At 38.9% G+C, this 26,910-nt stretch overlaps 2 protein-coding genes across 9 annotated transcripts in view; one reads left to right on the top strand and one right to left on the bottom strand.

Annotated features, from left to right (window-relative positions):
* Positions 1-13,865, top strand: part of SELENOO (selenoprotein O) — a 45,260-nt gene extending 31,395 nt beyond the window's left edge. For 3 of the 6 annotated variants that reach the window (XM_057304717.1, XM_026490276.4, XM_057304719.1), the window contains one exon: positions 2,779-3,064. In XM_057304717.1, the coding sequence (XP_057160700.1) occupies positions 2,779-2,901 (123 nt within the window). In that variant the 3' untranslated portion in view covers positions 2,902-3,064. Of the gene's footprint in view, positions 1-1,402; positions 2,688-2,778; positions 3,065-12,766 lie in introns of those variants that run through there. The other 3 variants (XR_003313590.3, XM_057304715.1, XM_057304716.1) reach the window with 3 other exon arrangements.
* Positions 1-26,910, bottom strand: part of APBB1IP (amyloid beta precursor protein binding family B member 1 interacting protein) — a 127,026-nt gene that overhangs the window by 4,502 nt on the left and 95,614 nt on the right. For 2 of the 3 annotated variants that reach the window (XM_026490296.4, XM_026490295.4), the window contains 2 exons: positions 22,412-22,515; positions 19,083-19,922 (listed from right to left, as the gene is read on the bottom strand). In XM_026490296.4, the coding sequence (XP_026346081.2) occupies positions 19,419-19,922; positions 22,412-22,515 (608 nt within the window). In that variant the 3' untranslated portion in view covers positions 19,083-19,418. Of the gene's footprint in view, positions 1-19,082; positions 19,923-22,411; positions 22,516-26,910 lie in introns of those variants that run through there. The other variant, XM_057304714.1, reaches the window with a different exon arrangement.

The following is a 26,910-nucleotide window of genomic DNA, read 5'->3' as shown; positions in this document are numbered from 1 at the left end:
ACTAAGTCTACATGCATCTACCTGGATGAACCCCACGTATAATGTTAAGCAAAACAAGCAAGTGGCAAAGGCGTATAACAAGCACCACTTAAATACAGTGTAAAACATGCAAAATTATACGTCACGCAAGGACGCGTGCATATATAATGAAAGTAATGAAACGAATAAAGATGATAAACATCCTCTTCAGACAGCGGGTACTTTGAGGGAAGGAAGAAATTTGAGTTATGGAAGGAGACTCCTCCTGGGCTCCAATCATATTGGAAGTATTTGATTTCTGAAGCTGAGTGGAGGTTACACGGTGTTCATTGTATTGTTCTGCATACCTTCTTGTATGCTTCAAATACTTCATAATCAGTTATTTAAAATGCAGTGCATGTAATATGTTTTTAGAAGAGGAATGGCCTTGGCACTTGTGCTGTCACTGTCCTGCACTGGAAAAGATATCATGCTCATGGCTCTCTTTCCCTCTGACACTGATGCCACCTCAGAATCATTCTTACCACAGCACGTATGTGGTCACTACCAACTGATCAGAGTTGGCATGAGAGAAAAACTGTTTTTGCTATTTCTTTTTTTTTTTTTAAGATTGATTTATTTTAGAGAGAGAGCGAGAGCATGCATGAGTGGGGGGGAGGGGCAGAGGGAGAAGGAGAGGGAGAATCTCAAGCAGACTCCCCACTGAGTGCGGAGCCTGATTCGGGGTTTGATCTCATGACCCTGAGATAGTGACCTGAGCTGAAATCCAGAGTCGGACGCTTACCTGATTCACCCAGGCGCCCCTATGGCGCCTGTCTAATCGGGCCCTATGTCTAATCGGGAACTTGCATTAACTTTTTGTTTCAGTAGTTTCATTAGCCTGACAAATCTACGTTTTCGCTTTAGAAAATAAAATAGTTTAAAATGTAATCTTTTTATGGTATCAAAGAAAGACAAAGAAAAGGGAGAGGGCTCAGTATTTATATTTAAATCACCTAAGCTGAGGAAATGAAGCATTGTTTCATCAGTTGTTTTGTTGGCTTGTTTCTCCTTCCTTCTCTATCTTTTGTTACTTGTTTTCTTCCCTTCCCCCAAATTATATTTGAGTGAGGGTGCAGTGCCCATCGTGGGTGAGGAGGTGTCTTCCTAGGTTCAAGTGAACATTCAGATTCATAAGGCTAACACAGGCTGCTCTTGGCCCCACTCAACTCAGACGGACAGAGGACAGACCTGGCTTCCCAGCGGGACAACATCAGGGTCCTCGTTTGCAGGAGTTCTTGTGGTGGCCCATGGCAGCAGCCCGGCGCAGCCGCAAAGCTCAGGTGTAAAGAGACGAGGTCCACACTGGGAAGATGCAGGGGCAGCCCTGGCTTCAAAGCTTCATGTTCCATAGAAACCACTATCCCTTGTCACAACTCCTTAGGCATAGTTTCCAGTGTCCCCACAAGAGACCTGCCTTGTACCAAGTCACCACACTAGAGAAAGCCGAAAGCATCACCAGGTATTTATGCTTCTCCCATCCAGATGCTGTTGGTCAGTCATAAGCATTGTTATATGGCGATATTTATATAGTTGTCATACTACCTTATCAAGTGACTAGAGGAACAGACCTGGAAAGTTAATTAAGGGTCAATTCTCATGCAAGGAAGGAAAAAGATTTTGTTAAACCTCTATACAGGTAACCCTTTACACATACGACTTGTGTTTACCTGCCTGCATCAAACATTTCTTAAAAATCTATGTGAGGTGCTATGAAGAAGTATATAAAAATGTATCCAGGGAGATTTTTAGCTAGCAGGTGAGATTAGATAGGCATAAAACTAACTGCAGTAAAAGATATGTATAGAAAGCACCTGGGGGAAGTTAAGAGGGGCTCTAAGAGCACCATATTGATTATGACGAGTCTTCCTATTTAAAATATTCGTAACACAGTAATACCCTCTCTTTGACCTCTTGGTGTATTTTCTTAGTATAGATAATCATGTATCTTTTTCTATCAGAACCAAGCATTCCTTTATTAATACCTAAGAAAATGGCAGAAACAACAAAAAGTATATTTTAATTGAGGTATAGTTGACATATAACGTTATATTACTTTCAGGTGTATGACATGATGATTCAATATTTGTATATATTACAAAACTATGACCACATAAGTCTAGTTAATACCTATCACCATACTTCGTTAGAAAATTTTTTTCTGGTGATGAGTTCTTTTAAGATCTACTTTCTTAGCAACTTTCAAATATGCTGTACAGTATTTTTAACTATCGTCACCATGGTGTACATTACATTCCCACGACTTATTTATTTTATAACTGGATGAAAATATACATTTTGATCCTAGAATTATTGCTGAAAGGGTTGTGTTCTTTGATGCCTCGGTCTATTACCATGGGTCAAATTGCAAATGAGGAAGCAGCATGAGTTGGAATCCATGTCCTTGATTGGGAAAAACTGCAAACCACTGACATTCTTTTATTTTTGTAAATATTTTAGAAAACTATAATTCTCTTCATGTTGCAAAAGAACTTCAAAATTATTGGGACATATATATGTAGTCTTTGTGACAGGGTACATATTTGCTGTCCTGTTTTAGCACAAAACTAGTACTTAAAGGCACTTTTTATGGAATGATAGAAATTTTAAGTAACAACTGTAGTTGAAATTTAAAAAAAACATAAAATGTTGAAACGTTTTCAAAGAAATATAAATTTAACCTGTCATTCTGGGAATTTAGAGGGTTGGTAAGGCTCCTGAGGAAGAAATCTGTATCTATGTCCTTCGACTGTTTGCCAGGTCCGTCTTCTCCAGCACATCCTTCAGCATCCTTTCCAGAAGCATTCTGCAGCTGAGAAAGCAGGCTACTCCTCACCTACTCCTTCCTGGGCTAAAGACCTCAGAGTTAGCTGCTCATCTTAATTTAGGGTAAATAAATTAAGGACTACTGTCATTGAATTCGACATAGAATGATCTATTCGATAAATTCTTAATGACTACATTTTGATGACAACCCCACATTTCATAAAAAGGATTGTGTATGCAAATATTTTTTAATCAAATAAACTGGACCTATTCTTTGGAACAACTTTGTGATCATTTTTGTTCTAACAAATAACGTTAGTGGAATAATAAAATACGTTTGGCAAACTGTGTGAGTTATTGTCAATAACTGAAAAATCTTATGGGAATCTTTTAATGAACTTGTAAGTATTCATCTAAGACATGCTGTGTACCCAGTGTTGTGGGGGCACATCCGATAAGTATGTAGTTTTACTGTACTCCTAGAGCTTTTTCATCTGTTATGGTAATTTTCAAACATTAGCCAAAGTAAAGAGAATAGTTTAATGAACCTGATTTTCCAGCCAGCTTCTTAATTATCAATGCATGATCAGTGTTATTTCAGCTACATCCCTACACACTTCCCCTCATTTCTAGTTATTGTTTTAATTGAGGTATAATTTCTGTATCCCCACATAAGTTCCCATATGTGTTTCATTTAATTTACAAATATTTCTGTATACATCTCCAAACGTTAATGATTGAAAACACATACAATACCATTATCACCTTAAGGCAACTGAACAGCTCCCTAATCCATCAAATCCAATAACTAGTTTTTGGATGTTTCCTGTTGTTTTTAAGTTATTATCACTACCATTATTATTTCATAGTTGTTTATTTGTATTGGGATCCAAGTAAGGACTATATATTCAAATTAGATGACAAAATCTCTCGAGTTTCTTTTGATATTTTTGGGTACAACCACCTGCATCTTCCTTTTCCTTGCAATTTTTTGTTTTGTTCTGGTTGAAGAAACCAGGTCACGTATCCCATAGTGTGCCCCAGAGTCTGCATTTTGCTCATTGCATCTCTGTGGTATCGTTTAACATGTTGCTCTGTCGCCTGTATTTCTTATAGAAATTTATCGGAGGAAATACTTGCCATCAGAAGGCAAGTGTGTGCACTTCCACCAAGGGCATATCATCTGTCTCTTTTTGTGATATCAGTAGCCACTGACAGTCATCTCCTGGACCCGTTGATTCAATAAGGTTGTAAAATGATAATCTAATCCTGTCATTCATTTGTTAGCTGGAATCCTTCTATAAAGGAAAACTTTCTATCATTAATTATTTGGTTATCCTGAGATACGGAAAGGCAAAGAATTGGTTCCCAAGCATGCTCCAAAGACAGCCAGTAGGCTTGTTTATTTGTTTTAGTATCATTAGGAACTCTTGAATTTAAGCACATTTTATGTGCCTAGACTATTGCAGTTATTATCTTTACTGATGTACAAATTGTCCCATGTATGGCCAGTGAGGTTTTATTCAGATGGCTCCTCGTGTACATGATCTTAGAAGGTTTTCATAGCGTCTTTGTTTTCTGATGGGGTAAGATGTTCCAGGTGCATCATGTGTATGTCTTGCCTTAGCCCTGGAGCCAGTCATTTTTCTAAGGAGGCCCCGATCAGGGAAATGATTTAGAGACTGCAGATTAGACGCTTAATGCTTTGTGAATATTTGAAATGCTTTACAAAGCTTATTAAATGACAGCAAATATCTGAGTTATAAACCTTCCCTAAAATTAAATGACATGAGCTAAGAACAAAAAAAGCAAAAAAATACACTATTAAAACTAAAGAAAAGTCCTAACCTCACAAAATTTTAAGGTGACCATCTATTATTTAACTGTTAAAGTAGTACTTGCTCATGTTAGGTAATACATGCTTGTGTAAAAAATGTTTTAAGAAGTATATTGAATAAATGGTGGAAGTCATCCTTCACACTGCACTTCCCCTCTTTCCTATACCCATTCTGTATCCCAGAGGTAAATAGGCTTTATGAGGCTTGTTTCTTTTTAGACTTCTGCTGTTCATGTACATACCTATAAACCAATGTACATATATAAGTGCACAGGCTTCTGTGACTAGGGACATACCTGACCTACTGTTTTGTAAACTACCTTTTATTCAGTTACATATATTAATGTTCAATATGAATATGTACTGATCTCCTTCATTTGCTTTAATGGTTCAAAAATATTCCATAGTATAGCTATACCGTATTTTGTGACTTCATTACATATTTGGTGCCCAATTGTGCTTCCAGATTTTTTTCCATTATAAATAGAGCGTCCTTGTCTGTATGTCTCTGTAGAGTCCTACAAATAGAATTAATTGGGTCAAAAAGTATATGCATTAAAAATGTTTATGTATACTGCCAAATTGAACCCCCAAAAGGCTTTACTAATTAATATTCCCAATGATGTATCACAATACTAGCTTCTCCACACCCTAAGCATTGGATATTTGTTTTATATATTTTTCCCAGTCTGATACATGAAAATCTGATTTATTATTTTAATATCAATTTTAATTATTCGTGTAGCAGATAAGTTTTGTTTTTCATGTAATAAATAGTGTTTCTTTTCTATCATCAGTACTTTATTCTTTAATGGTGTCTTTTTAAACAGGTTTTTAATTTTCATATGTTTGAATTTGTCAATTTAAAAAAGCATTTTTGGATTTGATGTGTGGTTTGTATTATTTAAATTTTATAAAAAGTATTTCCTCATATTTTCTTCTAGTATTTTTAGAATGTGTACTTTTAATCCCTTTGGGATTTGTTGATTGTTTTTGCCACATTGACAGAAAGTGTCCCAACACTATTTGTCAAATACTTTATCCTTTTCATAGATGTTTGAAATACTTTTATTTTATATTAAGTTCTCATGTCTTTGAGCTCACTGCTAGACTTTTTTTCAACTCTTCTAGCAATGCAACTCTTAATTATTTTGATTGTATAGTACTGACAGTATAGTATATTTCAACAGTTATTTTATCATTAATCTTTATTTTTATTTTTTAAATTTTTAAAAAAGATTTTATTTATTTATTAGAGAGAGCATGAGAGAGAGAGAGAGAGCACAAGCAGGGGGGAGGGGCAGAGGGAGAGGGAGAAACCCACTCCCCGCTGAGCAGGGAGCCCCACCTGGGGCTCGATCACAGGACCCTGAGATCATGACCTGAGCTTAACCAACTGATCCACCCAGGCACCCTCATTAATCTTTTTTTTGTTAATTAATTTATTTGAGAGAGAGAGAGAGCACGAGAATCCTGAAGTGGACTCCCTGTTGAGCATGGAGCCTGAAGCGGGGCTCCATCCCAGGACCCTGAGACCCTGAGATCATGACCTGAGCCGAAATTAAGAGTCAGATGCTCAACCGACCGAGCCACCCAGGAGTCCCACAAAGAAAACATTTTAAAAGAGTAATGATAGGGGCACCTGGGTGGCTCAGTCAGTTGAGCGTCTGACTCTTGATTTTGGCTCAGGTCATGATCTCAGGGTCGTGAGATTGGGCTCTACTAAGCATGGAGCCTGCTTAAGATTCTCTCTCTCTCCCTCTGCCCCTCCGCACCACTTGTGCGTGCATGTGCTCTCTTTCTCTGTAAATAAAATAAAATAAATAAAATAAAATAAATGTTTCCTTCGCTATTTAATTATTTTAGATGAATTTCTATGTGTGTCAACTTTCAGAAAAAATCTTATTGGGATTTTGATTGGGTTTATATTAAATTTATAGAGTGAGGGACACGTGGCTGGCTCAGTCAGTTAAGTGTTTGCTTCAGCTCAGGTCATGATCCCAGGGTCCTGGGATGGAGCCCTGCATTGGGCTCCTTGCTCAGCAGGGAGCCTGCTTCTCCCTCTGCCTGCTGCTCCGCCTGCTTGTGTTCTCTCTCTCTCTGGCAAATAAATAAATAAAATCTTAAAAAAAATAAATTTATAGGGGCGCCTGGGTGGCTCAGTTGTTGAGCGTCTGCTTTCGGCTCAGGGCGTGATCCTGGCGTTATGGGATCGAGCCCCACATCGGGCTCTTCCGCTATGAGCCTGCTTCTTCCTCTCCCACTTCCCCTGCTTGTGTTCCCTCTCTCCCTGGCTGTCTCTCTGTCAAATAAAGAAATAAAATCTTCAGAAAAAAAAAAATTATAGGGTGACTTGGAAAGAATCGACATCTTTTCAACATTGTTTTCCCATCCAGGAACATACTACAGGCATTCTTCATTTTGCATGGTACTGCAGGACTGTAAAAATGGCCATGCAAACTAAAACCATGCAAAGTGATCTTAATAATCAATGAGAAAAATTATGATTGTTTCGTGATCTTCAAAAATTTTGGTCAAAACCTTAAAAACTCTTTCATTGTTGGCTATAGATATACAGGGAAATAAAATAGTAAAACTATTATTTAGTGCACTGCAATTTAAAACATTAGAAACATTGAGCAAGAAATTTATGGAGAGTGGCTTGAACAGTGCTTGCCTTTTTTCTTGTCATGTAACTCATAATACAGAGCAAGGATCTTTTCTATGCCTTATTGAGTTGCCACTATTTTTTTCTATAACTCCATTTATGTTCAATTTGAATTTCACTTTCAGTATTATCATTTTTCATTTATGTGTTGCAGTTTCATCTTCTTGGCCAATTTCCCTTTTTTGATGATCATTTTTATAAAATGTCACGTGGGTTTACCACTGGGAGACAAGGAGCCAATGCAACTACATACTTTGCTGTCTATGCATAAACTGAATGACAAATACACAGTAATCAATCACTAACAGACTTTGAAAGAATATCATGATCATGATATTCATCTGTTTTTAATACAGTGATTTGTGGACTGTAACGCTAACAGTGAAGTTTGTAATTTACCCAATTACTCACTGTTATAATACCATGGTAGCAAATGTTGGAGCACTAGTGTTATTTAACTAAATTGTGGTAATTGGAACTATGCAAAGCAAGGGCTGTCTGTATCTGTTTCCTACCGTTTTCTCTTATGTCCTGTAATAAAGATTTATAGTTTTCTTCATATAGGCTTTGAAGATTTCTTATATCAATTCTTAGATATATTGTAGTTTTTGTTGTTATGGTGGATGAGATCATTTTTATACTACATTGTCTAAATGGGCATCACTGGTACATAGGACAGTTTCTGGTTTCTATGGTTCATCTTGGATCTAGCGATGTTGTTGAACTCATATCCTTACAGCTTTCAATGAATTGCTTTAGTCTTCTTTGTTTTTAACTAGATATTTACATCATCTGAGAATTGAAAATTCTTTTTGTTCAGCTGCAAATAACTGCAAGTTGACTAACATTGTTTTGACCACATTGAGGTTTGTTTGAGTCGGACAAAGGGAAGTGTATGACCAAGCATTCTGAGGCTGGTGCAGCAGCTCAGCAATGCCCTGAGGGGCCCAGACTTTCCCTTCCATTCCCGCATCTGCTTATGGCATTGCGTTGGTCTTCTGCTTGTTGCTTCATGGTCAGTAAATAACTGATGACCTCTAAGCTCTGATCCTCGGTCCAGTCAGGATGGAGGAAGGGAATGGGGAAGAAGGGAGGGTGCCTGTAACAGGGAAACAAAAATCCTTCCTAGAAATCCCCAACAGTCTTTTACTTACATCTCATTTCTATTTTTGTATTTCATTGGCAAGGGCTGGGTCACATGACCATTCCTGGCTGCAAAGTGAGTCTAGGAAACTATTTTTAACCAGGTATGTTGCCATTCCAATTAGATCTTTTAATTAAGAAGAAAGGGAAATTAGATACTAGGTGGATGAAAACAGTGTCTTTTCATTTCTTCCTGTGATTATGAGACTACAGTTATCCTCTTGCATCCAAGTTGATAATTATTTTGTTTCTCAAAAAAATAATCTAATTCATCAAGATGCTTAATTTTGTTGATGTATATTATATGTGCTATTTATTGTCTTATAATATTTAATTTCTTCCATAGCTGTAATTTTGTCCCTGTACTTGTTTCTAAACTTCTTAATATATATTCTCGATCTTTTATCCTTGATTAAATTTGCTAAATCGTAGTCTTTTATGTTGGTCTTTTCAGGTCATCTGTTTATTTATTTTTTTGATCTTCTGCTTAATTTTTATTTTTCTCTTTGTAAGTGAAATCTTTCAATTTCTTTAGGTTTATTTTTTTTTGTTCTTTTGACTTTCTTGGTTTAGTACACTCTTAGTTCATTTATTTTTAATCTTGTTTTCTAATATATGAAACTAAGACTATAAAATTTCTAGTGAGTATTGCTTTGGCTATTTCATTGTCATTAGTTTCTAAGTAATCTGCATTTTTTAAAAATTTATTCATTTGAGAGGGAGAGAGCAAGAGCATGAGCAGGAGGGTCAGAGGAAGAGGGAGAAGCAGACTCCCCTCTGAGCAGGGAGCCTGATGTGAGGCTCAATCCCAGGATCCAGGATCGTGACCTGAGCTGAAGCCAGACATCCAACTGACTGAGCCCCCCAGGCGCCCCATTAATCTGCATTTTTCATATTGATTTTATTTTTTATTTTTTTAAAAGATTTTATTTATTTATTTGACAGAGAGAGAGACAGCCAGCGAGAGAGGGAACACAGCAGGGGGAATGGGAGAGGAAGAAGCAGGCTCATAGCGGAGGAGCCTGATGTGGGGCTCGATCCCAGAACGCCGGGATCACGCCCTGAGCCGAAGGCAGACGCTTTACGACTGAGCCACCCAGGGGCCCCTCATATTGATTTTATTTTTAACCTAAGAGTTCTATGGAAGTTGCTTTAACTTTCCAAGTGGGTTGGCTTTTTCATTTTATGTTTTGGCTATTCTTTTGTAGTTATCTGTTTTATTTCACTTTGTGGCCAGAGACTATACCAATTTGGGGGAGTTTGTTTTTTTTCTGTGTGTCCTAATACATAGAAAAATATAACTGTTTCATGCATATTTGATAAGAACGTGTATTCTTTAAGTTAATGTAAATACTATGTATTTTACTGGATCAATGTTTTTAGTTGTGCTACTCATTCTTACTTATTTTCGATCTGCTTTAGTTATTGGATTTTTGAGAGAGATGTGTTACAAGTCTGACAGGAACTTCAAGGAGATCTAGTCTCAGGCACCATTTCCACACTTTTGTGGGTTTTATCTCCAGGAGTTATACCAGGTTCTCACAGTGAAGATCTGAGAAAAATCCCCTCATGTTTCCAGCAGGGAAAGAGGGAAAGTAGCCACTTTGAAATATGACAGAGCATTCCATTCTTCTTAACAAGACCTGCCCTCAGGAAAAAAAAAATGTTTTACTGAGCCTAACCTAGTGAGGTTTTATCACAGCGTAACTGACCAGGGGAAAGTGAAATGCCAACTCCAGCCTCCTCTAGCCTTTCATGTGGGGAAAGGGAAATACTCGACTCTAACCCTGTAACCATCTTTTCCCAAGTAAGGGGGAAAAAAACTGAGAAGCACTTGTGCACAGACCAGTGCCCAGTGTCACAGGCTAACTAAAAGACTGAGACCTAATCACAAGACTATAAAACACTTCCCCTTCTCCATACCTTACCACACATCACTAAAGACATATTAACCACAGTGCCTTTTACCCAACACATCATGTCCAGCTTTCACAAATCACAAGGCATACTAAAAGGGAAAAAGCAGTTTGAAGAGACTAAGCAAGCATCAGAGCCACAGTCAGATATGGCAGGAATGTTGGAATTCTCAGACCAGGATTTAAAAATAACCATGGTTAACATGCTAAGGGCTCTAACGGAAAAAGTGGACAACAGGCAAAAATAGATGGATAATGTAAGTAGAGAGATGGACAATCTAAGAAAGAATAAAAAAGAAATGCTAGGGATCAAAACCACTGTAACATAAATGAAGAATGCCTTTGATGGTGTCATTAATAGACCAGACACAGCTAAAGAAGGAATCTCTGAGCTTTAGGATATGTTAATAGAAACTTCTAAAATTGAAAAGCAAAGAGAAAAAAGACAGACGACAAAAGAAAACAGATTATCCAAGAACTATGGGACAACTACAAAAGGTATATTATACACATCCTAGGAAGAAAGGAAGAGAAGTAATGACTGAGAATTTTCCCAAATTAATGTCAGACACCAAACTACAGATCCAGGGAGCTCAGAGAATACCACGCAGGATAAACACCCCCCAAACACCACCTCCAGTATTTAAACATATCATATTCAAAATCTAGGAAATCAAAGATAAAGAAGAAATCCCAGAAGTTGCCAGAAGAATAAAACAAATCATAAATGGAAGAAAAAAGATAAGAATTACTTTTGACTTCACAGAAAGCATGCAAGCAAGAAGAGAATGGAGTGAAATATTTAAAGTGTTGAGAGGAAAAAAAAAAAAAAACACACCACCAAACTGGAATTCTGTATCCTACAAAATTATCCTTCAAAAGTGAAGGACAAATAAAGACTTTCTTAGACAAGAAAACAAACAAAAAACAAACAAAAAAAACGAGAGAGAGAGAGAGAGAGAGAGAAAAGAAATTTGTTGCCAGCAGACCTGCCATGCAAAAAATGCTTGAAGAAATTCTTCAGAGAAAAGGAAAATGATATTGGTCAGAAACTCAGATCTACATAAAGAAAGAAAGAGCATTAGAAAAGGAATAAGTGAAGATAAAAGAAAGTTTTATTTTTCCTATTCTTAATTAATGTAATAGATAACAGTTTGTTAAAAACAACACTAGCAACAATGTATTAGATGATTATGGCTTATGTGTAAATGAAATCAAGGACAGTAATGATATAAGACACAGGAGGGAAGAATAAAAAATATTTTGTTATAAACTACTTGCACTGCCTATGAAGCATTGTAATGTTACTTGAAAGAGGATTTGGATTACTTGTAAATATATACTGCAAACTCCAGAGCAACCACTAACAAAGTTAAAAAAAAAAAGTATAAAAAAGGAGAGAAAATGGAATCATATAAATGTTCAGTTAAAACCACAAATGGGGGGTGACTGGGTGACTCAATCAGTTAAGCATCTGCCTTTGGCTCAGGTCATGATTCCAGGGTCCTGGGATCGAGTCCTGCATCGGGTTCCCTGTTCAGCGGAGAGCCTGCCTCTCCTTCTCCCTCTGCTGCTCCCCCTGCTCTCTGTGTGTGCTCTCTCTCTCTCCCTCTCTGTCAAATAAAATCTTTAAAAAAATAAAACCACAAATGGTAGAAAAAGAGTGGAAGACAAAAGGAGAAACAAAGAACAAGGACAACTAGTAGAAAACAGTAACAAATATGGTAGATAGTAATCTAACCACATGAATAATCGATTTAAACATTAGTGGTCTAAATGCACTGATTAAAAGACAGAGATTATCAGAGTGGGTCAAAAAGCAAGACCCAACTATATTCTGGCTACAAGAAATCCACTTTAAATACAAGGACACATAGAGATTAAAATTAAAAGGTTGGAAAAAAGATACGCCACACTAACATACACAAAAGAAAGTTGGAATAGCTAGATTAATTTCAGAGCAAGGAAAAGTATCAAGGATAAATAAGCTCATTACAGAATGATAAAAGGGTTTATTCTTCAAGAAGACATAACACTCTTTAATGTGTATGTGCCTAACAACAGAATGTCAAAACACATGAGGCAAAAACTATTACTGCAAGGAAAAATAGATGAGTCCACTATTATAGCTGGAAACTTCAACACCCTTATGTCAGAAATGGACAGATCCAGCAGGCAGAAAATGAGTAAGGACACAGTTGAACTCATCAGCACCATCAATCAACTGGATATAATTAACATCTATTGGTTATTTTATCTCATAACAGCAGAATACACATTCTTCTCAAGCTTACATGGAACATTCACCAAGACACACTATATTTTGGGCCATAAAACAAACCTTAACAAATTTATTTATTTATTTATTTATTTATTATTTATTTTAAAAGATTTTATTTATTTATTTTTTTTTTGCAGACAGAGCACAAGCAGGGGGAGAGGCAGGCAGAGGGAGAAGGAGAAGCAGACTCCCCATTGAGCATGGAGCCCGATGCAGGACTCGACCCCAGGACCCCAGGATCACAACCCGAGCCGAAGTCAGACACTCAACCAACCAAACCACCCAGGCGCCCCAACAAGTTTAAAAGATTATAAATCATACAATGTCTGCTCTCAGATCATGATGGAATTAAACTATAAATTAATAGCAGAAAGATACTTGGAAAATCTCCAAAGACTGGGATTAAACAACACACTTCAAAATAACATATGAGTCAAAGAAGGAATCTCAAGAGGAATGAAACAGTATTTGATGAAAATACAACTTCTCAAAATCCGTGGGATGAAGTGCTTAAAGAGAAATTGGTAGCACTGAATGCATAGAGTAGAAAAGAAGAATGATCTAAAACCAATAATCTAATCTTCCTCCCTGAGAAGAGTAAATTAAATCCAAAATAAGCAGAAGTAGAGAAATGAAAGTTAAAGCAGAAATCAATGAAATTGAAAACAGGAAATCAATAGAGAAAATCATCAATACCAAAATCACATGGTCATATCAATAGATGCAGAAAAAAGTATTTGACAAAATTCAACAGCCATTCATGATAAATAGTCTGAACAAACTAAGAGTAGAGGGGAGTTATCTCAACTTGCTAAAGAACATCTACCCCCAAACCACAGCTAACATTTTACTTTATGGTGAAAAACTAGAACCTTTCCTGCTAAGGTCAGGAACAAGGTAAGGATGTCCCCTCTTGCCACTGCTTTTCAATATCCTACTGTAAGTTCCAGCTAACTTAATAAGGAAATAGAAGGTATATAGACTGGGGAGGAAGAAAATAAACTGTCTTTGTTTGCAGATGTCATGATTGTTTATGTAGAAATTGACAAAAAAAAAAATCCTGGAACTGATTAGCAATTACGGTAAGGTTGCAGGATTCAAGGTTATATGCAGAAGTCAATTGCCATTGTATTCCAAATACCAGCAATGAACAATTAAAATCTGAAATTAAAAATACCGTTTTCATTAGTTCCCCCAAAATGAAATACTTAAGGACATTAGGGAAAATATACAAAATTAAGAGATAGAAAGGATAGTGAGAAGGCCTGACATACATTTCACTGGATCTCCAGAACTGGATAAGGAGAGGCAATATTTGAAAACAAAATATATGAGAATATTCCAGAATAGTGAAATCCACATATTTTAAAATTATGAGACTCAAAAGATTCCCAAGCATTCAAATAAAAAGAAACCCACCCTTGAACCCCAATAAAGAAAAGTCTTAAAATCATCCGGAGGAGAGAACAAAAAGATGACCGAAATGAAATGATAGTTTGACAGTCAACTTCTCAACAGCATCAGCGGAAGCTAGACGATAGGGGGACAACCTTCTCAAAGAACTTGATGTTCTTTGGTATTTACTGAAGTTTATCTACAGCCGACCCAGAATTTTATATAGAGTGATACCATCTTTCAAGAGTGAGTGTGTGATAAAGACAATCTAGGAAAAAAAACTCTGAGACAGACTCCAACATTGGACAACAATAGAGTCTGTGTGTGTGTGTGTGTGTGTGTGTGTGTGTGTGTGTGTGATTGAAATTAAAGTGTTCTCAAGTCTTCATTTGTCCTGGTTAAAGTTGTTTAACTTTAGACTTTCTTAAGTATGATGCTGTCACTTATAGGTAGCCATTGAAAAATAGAAACAGAGTGTATAACTTTCCAATAAGAAGATTTATTTATTTATTTATTTATTTAAAAAGACTTTATTCATTTGACACACCGAGTAGGGGGAGCAGCAGAGGGAGAAGGAGAAGCAGGCTTCCCGCTGAGCAAGGAGCCCGACTTAGGGCTCGATCCGAGGACCCTGGGATCATGACCTGAGCCGAGGGCAGCCACCTAACCAACTGAGCCACCAAGGCTCCCCCAGTAAGAAGATATAAAATGGAGTAAGAGAAAAATCCTTAGTTACATGAAAAGAAGATAGAAAAAAAAAAAAAAGCCCCAGAAGAATCCAGACAATAGTAGGTACAAAATAAGATATTTAAAACAGTACAAAATAAGAGTTATAAAAAATATATAATCGTCACAATAAATGTTAAGAAAAAAACCCTGCCAGTTAAAAGACAATGATGGCCACACTAGATACACAGCAAAATCCACTTGTATGCCATGTACAAGCGGTCAGCCTCAACATCATGCTGTAGAAAGTGCGACAGTCAGTGCATAGAAAGATTTTTCAGGCAAATCACCGAAAACAGATGGTATAGCTATAGGAATACAATAAACGAAGAGCAGTACACAGAAGTATATCGTTCAATTTGCCAGGAAAATATACAAATAAATTTCATTTATACTTAATATTAAGTGTCAGAATATGTAAGGCAGAATTTGTCAGAAAAATGATACGCTATTGACAAATCCACCTTCATTAGAGGGAATTTTAACACATTCTTCCGAGTAATCGATGCATCAAGCAGACTAGATATTAGGCTGTGGACGGCTTGAGCCACATGCTTAGCAAGGTTGTTTTAAGCAACATTTACAGTGCATTGTACCTAAACACATGTGGGTCATTTATAAAAACTGGCCATATATCAAGCCATAAAAAAATCTCAAACTTCAAAGGCTCAGTTATCATTGATAATTTCAGTATCATACCAGCCATTGTTTCTATGACTAAATAAAATCTGTAAAACACACAGTAGAAGCTTAAATGTTCATTTCCCTCTGAGACCCGCTGAAAGCAGGAGAGTCTGTCTCCTGGCACCTTAAATCTTGTTTCTTGTAAACTCGATCAAACCCTATGTTTTGTTTTATTTTGCCTCGCAGTTACTCTGTTACCTGGGTCTTTGTCCTGTCGGCCACAACATGCACAAAATGCTGCAGTTATTATAAATTATGATACAGGATTACTGTCTTAATCCCATAGTTCCTTCCTCGCTGGCTGCACCCCAAAGATGGTACTTCCCTCACATCCAAATTTGTGGCTAGCTTTTCATGAAAGGGGAACAAATTTGGGTGCGTTTTCAAGGCTGACCTAAGTAGACTCACGTATAAATAGTGTTTGGAAGAACTTTCTGCAAGACACCAGAGATTCTGTTCCACTTGAGTGAAAATCACACAGAGCTCCTGATCTGGTGCCTGGGACTATTGAAAGCAAACTTCTGCCCCAAGATGAGGCAAAAGTAGCCCCAATTTCTAAGATTGCTGACTGAAAAGACCTTAGCACCAGATTCTTTCTTGGATACTCGTACAACAGAGATCAAAGTGGGCCCACCACACAGGCCAACAAGGAAAGGAGACTCATAATGTATTCAACACTTTGGTTCACTAAAGCTGTCAACACTTTGACCACAAAATCAGTTGATTTTCTTCAGGAGCTTTCCCAAAATTCCTATTATCAAATGCTAAAACTCACAAACATTTTAAGGTTTGAATTTTTATATTTTTTTTCTCTGTAAAGGAAAGGTATGGTATGGATGGGAGTTAGGAACCTGGGGTTCTGACCCAGCTCTGTGGGATCTAGGTTAAGCACATTGTCAGGCCCGATTTCTCCTTACTGTTAAGTTGGGAATATGTTTGAAGTGACACTTTTTGGGTCTTCTGTGAAGCCCATAACAACCACAGCTCTCCCTTTCCCCTCCTCAGTGCCCTCACCCTACTCTCTGAGCCTTCTTGATCAACAGTGATGGGCCTCAGTACCTCCCGTGTTCTGTTCTGGCTACCAGCGATTGGGCTGAGCACGTGACCCTTTCTTCACTGAGGCCAATGAGGTTCTCTTTTAGAGAATTTTCCCAGTCGAGGCTAAAAGGTAGACCACCAGTCTGTCCTGATTTCTAGACAGATGTGAAGAGAAATTCGGGAGTTGGACAGTGAGACTGTCTTCCACCATAGGAACTGAAAGATGAGTGACAACACGAGAATAACAATGTTTGCAAAGAGAGGGACAAGGAGGCAAGCGTATGGACAAGAGCAGAGATGAGTAGAGGGGAAGACTATGAATTTCCAGGCACCAGTTCTAGGCCCTGCCCAACAGTCTAGGGGCACATGTAGCCTCAGGTACTGACATTCTGCTCTGAATTGTGTAATCAAGTCCTATTTTTTGCCTAAGATTGCTCCAGGGGTTTTGTCACATAAAGTCAGAATCCTAATTAGTGTGGTGGGTCAGTTTCCACAGTCCCTTCATCTTTGCGATTCTGTGGCTGTGGAATGGGGAACGCTTCTGCTTCCTGCTCTAGACATGGCTGGGAAGGGCCATTAAGGTTTTTATACTCTGAAATCAAGTCAGCAAAAGGTTATTTTTTTTATTGTAGAGGCACTGAATTGTAAATTATTCTTCTCAAGTACTAATGCGTTTCTTCATCTGCGAACTAGGTGGTCATTTTGAACAAAGAAAGTAAGATCCGGGTAATTCTAATGAACAATCTTTTGTCCTGAACCTCACAGGCTTGGTTCATTAACCTATGTCAGGTTGAAGCAACCTGGACAATTCTGTGCGGCCACAGAATTCTGTTTTACATTTCCTCTGTGAGCTCTACATCTGCAAATCAGTTCTTAAGAAAATTCTGCCATTAACATCTTTCCTGTATTGTCCCAGAGATCTGCATAATGACCAAGCTTTCGCCAGGTCTCAGAAAAGCTATGTTTTTACTGCATCTGACGTCAAAGATATCATAAAACAAAAACAAAGAGGAAAGGGTTACCGTGCATGAGGAGACATTTAATGTAAAGCATTTACCTTCTATCCTATTTTAGGAACATGCTTAGGAAAAGTATAGAGCGCTTCATCAGTTTTGATTACTAAATATTTTGGCTTTAAAGTCTGAATTTGCTTTTTTGTTTTCAATGTCAATTTAGAGCTTACCTTCCCCCAAATATTAAAACATAAGATTAATCATCTTCCTTAAGCAGAAAGTAACATATGAGTTATTATTTATTTTCTACCTGCTTTAAGAAGATTTTGAGATGTGGAGAAAAAAGAATCCTTGCTCACTGTTGGTAGGAAGGTAAACTGGTGCAGCCACTGTGGAAAACAGTATGGAGTTTCCTCAAACAAAAACAGAAACACCGTATGATCCAGTAGTTCCTCAACTGGCTATTTACCCAAAGAAAATGAAGATACTAATCCTAAAAGATACGTGCACCCCTACGTTTATTGCAGCATTATTTATAATAGCCAAGATATGGAAGTCAACTAAATGGCCATTGATAGATGAATGGATAAAGAAGACGTGCTATATATACACAATGGAATATTAGCCATAAAAAAGAATAAAATCTTGCCATTTGCAGCAACATAAATAGACCTAGAGGATATGATGCTAAGTGAAACAAGTCTGAGAAAGCTAAATCCCATAAGAGTTCACTCACATGTGAAATCTAAAAAAAAAAAAAAAAATTTCAATAAACAAATAAAAAGCAGAGACAGACACTTAAATACAGAGAACGAACTGATGGTTGCTAGAGGGGAGTGGCAGGGGGATGGGCAAAATGGGTGAAGAGTGGGGGACACAGGCTTCCAGCTCTGGGATGAATAAGTCACAGGAATAAAAGGTGCAGCGTGGGCATACAGTCAATGATATTGTAATAGCTTGTCGTAAGCATAGCAGTAACACAGAGTTCTCGAATCACAATGTTGTACCCCCGAAACTAATGTAACATTGTGTGTTAATTAAACTTCAAAAAAAAAAGATTTTGATGTGTTTCACAATTAAAAAGAAAAATAAAACAGAACCATGGAAATAAAGTTAAGAAAATCTAAAAGGACTCCCAGAAGCCAATTTGAAAGAGAAGTGAGATAGGGTAACAGGAACTCAAGATACATTGGTTATTAAAATTGAGCATAGAATTTATCTGAGAGAAAACATTCCAGGTTAAAGAATATAAACGATTGCCTTTTCCTGTCTCTAAATTTTAATTTATAGGATACTTACAGCACTGTAATAACAGAGAATCCCCAAACTCTACATATCTCTTTTCTTCATTACTATGTTATTTGGCCATTGGAAAACCAAAACCAAAACATTGTATGTCCAGGACCCCCATCAATCAAGCCATGAGTCTCAAAGAAACTGAATTCACTCTGCCTCTCCTGTTTTTTCCTTTTTCCTCTTCCGATTTTTCATAAAATTCTGAAGGTCATGGGGGTGGAGATGGAAAATATCTCGAAGATTAACAACACTTTAGAAGGGCCCACGACTTTCAAAGCTATTTTAAAAGGTCAAGTGTATTATAACATGGTGTCGATATCACAATAGATTTATATACACTGATATTTTTAGAAATACCATCTTCAAGAAAAAAATTAACTTTTATTAATGTGATGCTTCTGAACATAATAAAATAAAAGAACATAAAACATTTTAGTTATCTTGAAAGGAAAGATGAATTCACGTAAGTGGAGACGCAGGAAAGATATGTACATTTATGCAGATACTCTAACTTCTGTGTTAGGTTAATGGTTATGAATGTATTTGAGCTACGGTGAAACGTTTTACATCATTTCTAGTCTGAATATGTCAATATTTTATCGAAAATCAACAAGATGTCACGAAAATTAAGTAGTAAAAACGCACTTGAGGTTAGAAATGCTTATGCCCATCACAAGAAGCTATTTCTCCGTTTCCCTTAGGACATGTTGCCTCTTTTCTTTTGCAAAGCTTTCATGAGGTCGGACATGAAATCTTGCTCTCCGCTGCCTCCCCCGCTGGGCGGTCCTGGGTTCTCTTTTCTCTTTGGGGGAACTGGAGCTCTTTTAACGCCAGCGGGGGGCGGCTTCGCGGCCTCGGGTGCAGGTGGGGGCGGGGGAGGGGGCGGTAACGGAGACCCCGCAGCCCCTGCAAACGACGGCGGTGGGGGAGGAACGAAGTCCGGGGGCGCGTCGTTAAAATCGGGGGGCGGCGGAGGCAGGTCTTCGTCGTCCAGGGGCGGCGGTGGCGGGGGTGGCGGCAGGGAGTCGTCGGGCGGGGCAGGGAAGCCGCCGCTCAGGCCCTTGGCCCTGGGGACTGTCGCCGGGCTGCCGCAGACGTCCGAAGAGCGTCGCACGGGAGGGGGCGGTGGCAGGCTGGACTTGGGAAGCTGAGGGGCCCTGGGCGCTCCTGGGTGGTGGTTACCAAGGACTGGCCTCTTGTCCTTCAACAGAGCAATCAGAGCATGATATTTCCATTGAAAGGTGAGGTCTGCCTCCCGAGGGGTGGGGGAGCCTCCCTTCCTCAGGCCCTGGGACTACAGGTGGTTCATGAGCTCCCTTTGTTCTGCGTGAGGAGAATGACTCCAGATGGCCCTTAACGTTATTACCGATAATAACATGATTTAACGCTAATCTGTGTCTTCAGTAAATGGAATACGAGGTGTTTATTGTATTTAGACTTTAGATGTATCACCTTCCAACCACCTTGGAGAGGACTTACCCATGGCATTGGAAGAGCTTTAGTGGTACAGAGTTGAGCTAGTTACCGGGTTACTTCAGTCTTTACCTACCCTAAGCTCAGCCTAAAGAAACTCAAAATGGCAGCAGAATGGCTCTCCTGGAATTCCCACACATGCCTTGGTTCCCAAGACAAGCCAACACCGCAGGTCCCAGGCATATGCAGCCTTAACATTTTTCTAGTCTCAGCCCAACTGGTTGTGAAGCTTCGTTGTCAGGAGCACGTGTCTGTTAAGATTATTTTGCTTCTGTATCGTACCTCCGGTGGCAGAGAGGTGATTAAGAAGTTTCCCCAGACCTTCCCCAAATCTCCTGGCTTAGAGGTCCTCCTTTGATTAGTACAAGGAAGAGGGAGGGGAAAAATGAAACAAAGAGTTCTCTCTAGGCTATCGGTAACCTTCGTACAAGTCTGGGCACAAAGAATAACTCTCCTTGCAAAGAACTGTTCTGCCTTCTCTTGCATGCGTGATTGCTGGCGTGCTGAGAACAGAGATGCCTTTCCCCAGGACTGTGGGCTGGCAAGGAGAAGCCAATGACAAGCTTTTCTCCTTCTGGAGTGACAACTTCAAGGGGGGTGGAGGGTGGCCCAAGAATCCACACACCTGGTCCACATTTACCTTTTCTTAACCGTGTGAGTGTCAGCTGGCTAATCAGGGATAGAACGAGCATCGCAGGCTTTGTTGTTATCCATGCTTCAAGGTTATGATGGTATCAAATGAGCTAAATGTGTGGCTGGGTTCTATAGAGTAAAATCATGCTGCCCGTGCTACTACTGGTGGAAAACAGAACACCAGACTTGGCCAAAGGCTAAGAGAGGCACAGTCCTTTTTCTGCCAACAGTGGAATACATAATAATAGTAAATTACATTTATACAATGCAACTTCTACAGGAATTTCAGGCAGCTTAGCTGAAACCCTCTGTTTTAGTTCTAGTTATCATTGCAATTTACAATTTATCGGGCTTCCATTTTTTTCCTTTTGCTTAACAACCTTTTACCACTGACGATTAAATTTAGAAGTTATGTTTGTTTGTTTTTTTTCCTACAAAGTGCCTTATGATTTTCTATTTTATTTAGTTTATTTGCTTGGCATGATAAGCTAGTTGACTAGTGATGTCCTTAAAAAAAATTCTGAAAAGGAAGTTTGGGAATTGATGTTCACACAAAACGAAGTGATTTCTATTTTGGGATCCTTTTGTTGTTTTCAGCATTTTCGAGTGTTTCTTTTCAGTTGGCATTACAGGAACCATAGAAATAATTAGAGCTGAAGGTACAGTGCCTGATGTCAGACTCGAGAAGCTCATGAGAATATTAGAGAAACACAACTTTTAATGCTCGACAACAGTTTTCCAAAATTATAACAATTTAAATAAATACAAGATTTAATTGTTCCCACCACTGGCTGATGGACAAAATGAAAGGGGGGAATAAAGTGAAAAATAAGGGAAGGTAAAATTTTTCATGGCTGTTTGAATCACATGTGGAAGATATTCAACAGAATAGCCCGTTGAGATGTTACCAATTAAACTAGTAACTAGATTACAACTTTAAGCTACAGTTTTCAGATTAAATAAATCATTAATCTTCTCTACTGAAAAAAAAAGTTATGGAGGATGTTATATCAATTTGGCTATGATTTTAAAATGTGTTTTCTTCTCCATCACTCTGAGGATGTATGTAGAATGTTAACAGAAAAATATAAAATGCATATTTTCTAATAGAACATTTTTAGTAGTCTTCTAATCTGGTTTTGGGGCTTAGCTAGCATTTACTATAGGGCTTCTAACTGGATGCTCTAATTTATTCAGAAAAAGATAAGTAAAAATCCCAAGGGCTTAAAACTCAGGGTCCACTTTCAGAATGCTAAAACCACTTGCTTAAACCAAGAAGGTCCCTTCAGCCAAAATCAATGTAGCTGAATTAAAAATATTTACCAGGCATCAGTATTAAAAAAAAATTCTTACATTTTTCTGGAGCAATGTGTTAACAGTTGGCTTTAACTTTTCATTCTAGCCTGTATAACTCTAAGTTGAAAAAGAAAAGGTAATTATCTAAATGAAATTATAGTGACTTCTCAGTTGCTGGAACTAGATTTTCTCTTTTTAGAGGAACAGTTATTGGACACTGCTAATGGTTTAGTATATGGGCTTACCGGAGACAGGCTGAGAAGGATGCCAGTTAGTCTGTGGCCTTACCTGAGTTGTTTCTGCATGCCTCTGGGCTTCTTCGAGAACAGCACTTACAGAATGTGCAGCCTGGGGAATCTGACCATTGGCCTGGGTGGTGCCTGTTTTAAGTCCTGAGAAGGGGGAAGAAAGAAAAGAAGGGTGGGTAGGGCATAGTCAACATTCTTGCAAGTTCATCTAAAAACATACAGTAGTTTCTATATTTCGAAAGCAAAAGACAAGGAGTCATAGGTACATAGGCCTTAACAGAAAGTCTGAGGTTCTATGGCAATACTTCATGGGATTCAGCAAAGGTTCGGAAAAGTGAATGCTTTATATAGGCTACGACATCTGAATTAACTAGGGGCCTAGAGAATAGTATGTTCTGCTTTCAAAAGCCTTTGTTTGTTTGTTTGTTTTTGTTTAGAGAGGAAGAGTAGGGAGGGAGGGGCAGAGAGAGAATCTTAAGCAGGCTCTACACCCAGCCCAAAGCTCTACACCAGGCTTGATCTAAAAAACCCTGAGATCATGACCTGAGCCAGAATCAAAAGTCGGACACTTATGGGGCGCCTGGGTGGCTCAGTCGTTAAGCGTCTGCCTTGGCTCAGGGTGTGATCCCAGAGTCCTGGGATCGATCCAAGCATTGGACTCCCTGTTCCTATGGGAAGCCTGCTTCTCCCTCTCCCACTCCCCTTGCTTGTGTTCCCTCTCTTGCTGGCTGTCTCTCTGTCAAATGAATAAATAAAATCTTAAAAAAAAAAAAAAGTCAGACACTTAACTGATTGAGCCACCCAGGTGCCCCTCAAAAGCTTTTTGATAAGTGGAGACTATACTTTGAAAAAATGTTTAAAAAATTCCTGTTGTTGAAGATTTTTCTGAAACGTATGTTTCTAGTTTCATACTGTGCTGTGTACAGGAACAACTTTCGAACATTATTTCTCAACAAAACGTACTATGGGCCCAAAAATAATAGACAGAGGGGACTGAGCAACATGTGCAGACCCCTGAGATACCCTGGAATAGATTTTCTTCCAGAAAGTTCTGATAAGCACTTATTTTATTTTCCTGCCTTTTAATTTACCGTTTGTCACAAAAGTGAGACTAACTGAGGTTTCACAGTTTTGAGGGAATCTGTTAGGTTTCTTCAGATGTATGTGGATCTCTATTGCTCCTTAGAGAACATCCTGGAAAGAATGGCCATCTCTCCACACATGAAAGCCATTTCTCCAATGACCGAACTTCCACCTGGCCCACGATGACAAGAGGTCTTCTCACTGAGTGAACTCAGAGACTAAGCTATGCTTCGTGCCAGCAGTTCTGTCAAATATTTATGACATGACCGCTTGCTTGCTTCTTCAAATATTTTCCCAATAGTTTGAGAAACCCATTCATCTACATAACAACTCAAAGAAGGCTGTTTAGAAGTTGAGATTGGAAGAAGGGAGTGTTTGATGAGGAATAGGATATTAACAGGGCTTCAAAGTATCTCTCCACAAATTATTAAATACCAGATGAAAAATCTGTACAGGAGAGAAATCAGACAACACATTAACCAAGTGGTCAAAATGAATGTTTCCAATGAGGGGCAAACAGACATCGTATGCCTCCGATCATGATACCCTGAGGAGGACACGCAGCCCTCGTGCAGGATTCCCTCCAAAAATGCACTACCTGAAACGAATCATAAGGAAACACCAGACACATCCAAACTGAGGAGTGTTCTGTAAAATAAATGACCCTTATTCTTAAAAAACTGTTAATGTCCTGATGGAGAAAGGCTGGGGGAACGTTCCAGATGAAAGGGAACTAAGGAGCCATGGTAAGTAAATGCCATACACCATCCTCGGGGGGGCCTGTGCCAGGAAACACGCTGCTAGCGCAGGCACCACTGACACAACTGGGAAAACTGGAACACGACTGTGCTTTCGATAATATTAATATTACATTTCCTAGATTTGATAACTGTACCACAGTTGGTAAGAGAATAGCCTTGATTTTAGGAACCACGAAGGGAAGACGGAGGGGTAGTCAGTCTACTCTCAAGTGGTTTGGAAAAAACATGTGTGTGGATCACATATAGAGAAGTGGGAGTCTGAGAGAGAAATGATAAGGCCAATAGGACAAACACTCACTACTGGTGATCTGGGGAAAGGGTTCCTTGTACTATTCTTGCACCTTTTCTGCGTGTTTGAAACGACTTCAGAATAAAAAAGATATTTGTGTTGATTTGTGCAGGTGAAATATCGGAACAGGCTATAACCATTTTCTCTACTGCCAGTGTTTTATTATAAAATCCACATTCCTCATTTGGCAAGGACAGCCATCTCTGTTCTGAGCGGACCTTGGCTTGCCCTCCTCAGCACCCCACGCAGCGCTGCCAGGACATACTGATGTGCCCCGTAAATGTGCATTTCTCTAGCTCTAAGGCTTATTAAACGTCTCTAATTAGCCATAGCTTTGCTCTGGAGGTCAGGAAGCAACAGGTCTAAACATCTCAAAGCCCTAGGATGTTTATACTTAAGATTTTCTTACATGTATTCAAATCCTTTCTTCATATATAAACACCTTTGTACAAAGCGAACAGAAACTGAAGCTGAATCCTGAAGACCATTGGGGGAAATTCCTCTGAAGGGCACAAATTGTAGTTTGTTTTTGCTTCTTTTGTCTAAACACATACACAGGCTGATTTCTCACCCACACCGTGTGTGTTTTTATGTTAACTAGGATGTCCTGGTCTTTAATCTGTCTGTGAGAACAAACAAATAATAATATCCTGAATGCTCCAAGCTGCTGTCTTCCCATGTACCGGGAAATCCAATTGTTTCCGTGGGCTCTCTGCCCCATCCTGGGACAACCCATGGGTACCCACATAACCCATATATTTTGTAGGTGCTACTGACTTGGGATCTAGGTTGTCTGGGCTCACTGTATTAACAGTCCCAGCCATCAAGTAGCAATATAGTCTCTCCCACTGTCTCTTTAGCAGTCCTCAGACGAACTAGGGGTTGGAAGTTGATTAAACAAATATGAGCCCCAAATGCTTTACAGGACTCAAGTGTATTCTGAAAAGAGGACCAAACCCCACGCCCCTCATTCTTAACTCACATGGTTTGTGAAAGGCCAATCCTCCCACTTGACCTGGCAAGTCAGAGGGTAGCAACCTCTCGGGCACAGTGAGATTGTTAGGAATGGGCACAAAGCAGAGCCCTCCCAGAGCTTTTTCAGAGATGGGGCATTCTATTTGCACTAATATTTCTAGCTGTGTGAAAAACATAAGCCTAGAGAATCACTGGCTGCCACCTTATGGGGATAGTGCTTAAGAAAGAAACCGTATCTTGATGACATCAATTACACACCTGGATCCTGCTGTGCCTGAAAGCAACTTACCCTGGACCTCCTAAGTTTTGTGCCTTAATAAATATCTCCCCCCCACTCTTTGTTGCTTAAAACAAACTGAGTTGGATTTCTGTCAACTGCCAAGTGAAGAGTCCTGACTAAAAACAGCTGCTAAAGTCAAATTGATTTAATAAGTGCTAAAAAAAATCCCGTCTATGGCTCTTCTCTAATGTGAAAAAGAAAAAAGCTGTCATTTACCAAGAAAAAATTACTTGTTAAGCACTTTGGATACAGAACAATGCCTCCCTGTTTTTTCAGTTGGGAAAACATAGCAGAAACACCTTATGATTTCCTTCAATGTCCAGAGGAGAAAACAGTTCTAAACTAATCAAACAGGTTATTAATTATGACTGGCTTATAAAGGACAATTCATTGTAGACCTGAGGATAGGAAGGAATTAGCCTCATGAAAGAAAAAATATCACAGAGGGAACAGCATCTGAAGCCCTTAAGAAAAGAAGGTGTTTGGGGCTTTGAAGAACTAGGAAAAACAAGTGGCCCACTAGCCGGGAACAGGAAGACACAGGTGGGGAAAGAGGCAGCAGAGCTGGGCAAGGCTCCTATTATGCAGGCTTGGTTGGCCTTGCTAAGGATTTGGGACTTTGTCCAAGGGCAGTGGGAAGCTTCTGAAATGTTACCCGTAGGGGAGAAATCACATTTACATTTAGAAAGGTGACTCAGGGAGGGAGAGAAGTCCGCAAATGTAGGGAGTTGAGCTCGTACACCACCACCATCACTAGAGGCCAAGTGAAAGATCATGGCGGCTTGGGTTTGATGGGAACGGAGATAAATACACCTGTACAAATTTGACCAATATTTAGAAGGTAGAATCAACAGGATTTGGGGGTGATTGGATTTGGGCATGAGTGAGCTTTTCTTGCATGTGTCCTGCATGAGCAACTGGGCAGATGATGATTCTTATCTACAGAAACTTGAGAACAACAATGGAAGAGCAGGTCTGGAGGGTAAGATGATGAGTCAGTATTACAGATATTGAGTCTGATGTATCCAAGTGGAGCCACTGAGCAGACAGTTGGATACATGGTTTTGGAGGTCAACAGAGAAGTCTGGGTTGGATTTATATATTTGTGGGTGATCAGCACACAGATGGTGCCGGGAGCAGATTTAGACCAC

Source organism: Ursus arctos, unplaced genomic scaffold (assembly GCF_023065955.2).
Source record: "Ursus arctos isolate Adak ecotype North America unplaced genomic scaffold, UrsArc2.0 scaffold_30, whole genome shotgun sequence".
NCBI classification, from domain to species: domain Eukaryota; kingdom Metazoa; phylum Chordata; class Mammalia; order Carnivora; family Ursidae; genus Ursus; species Ursus arctos.
Note: the sequence above shows the minus strand (reverse complement) of the source record. Positions and strands in the feature narration are given on the sequence as shown.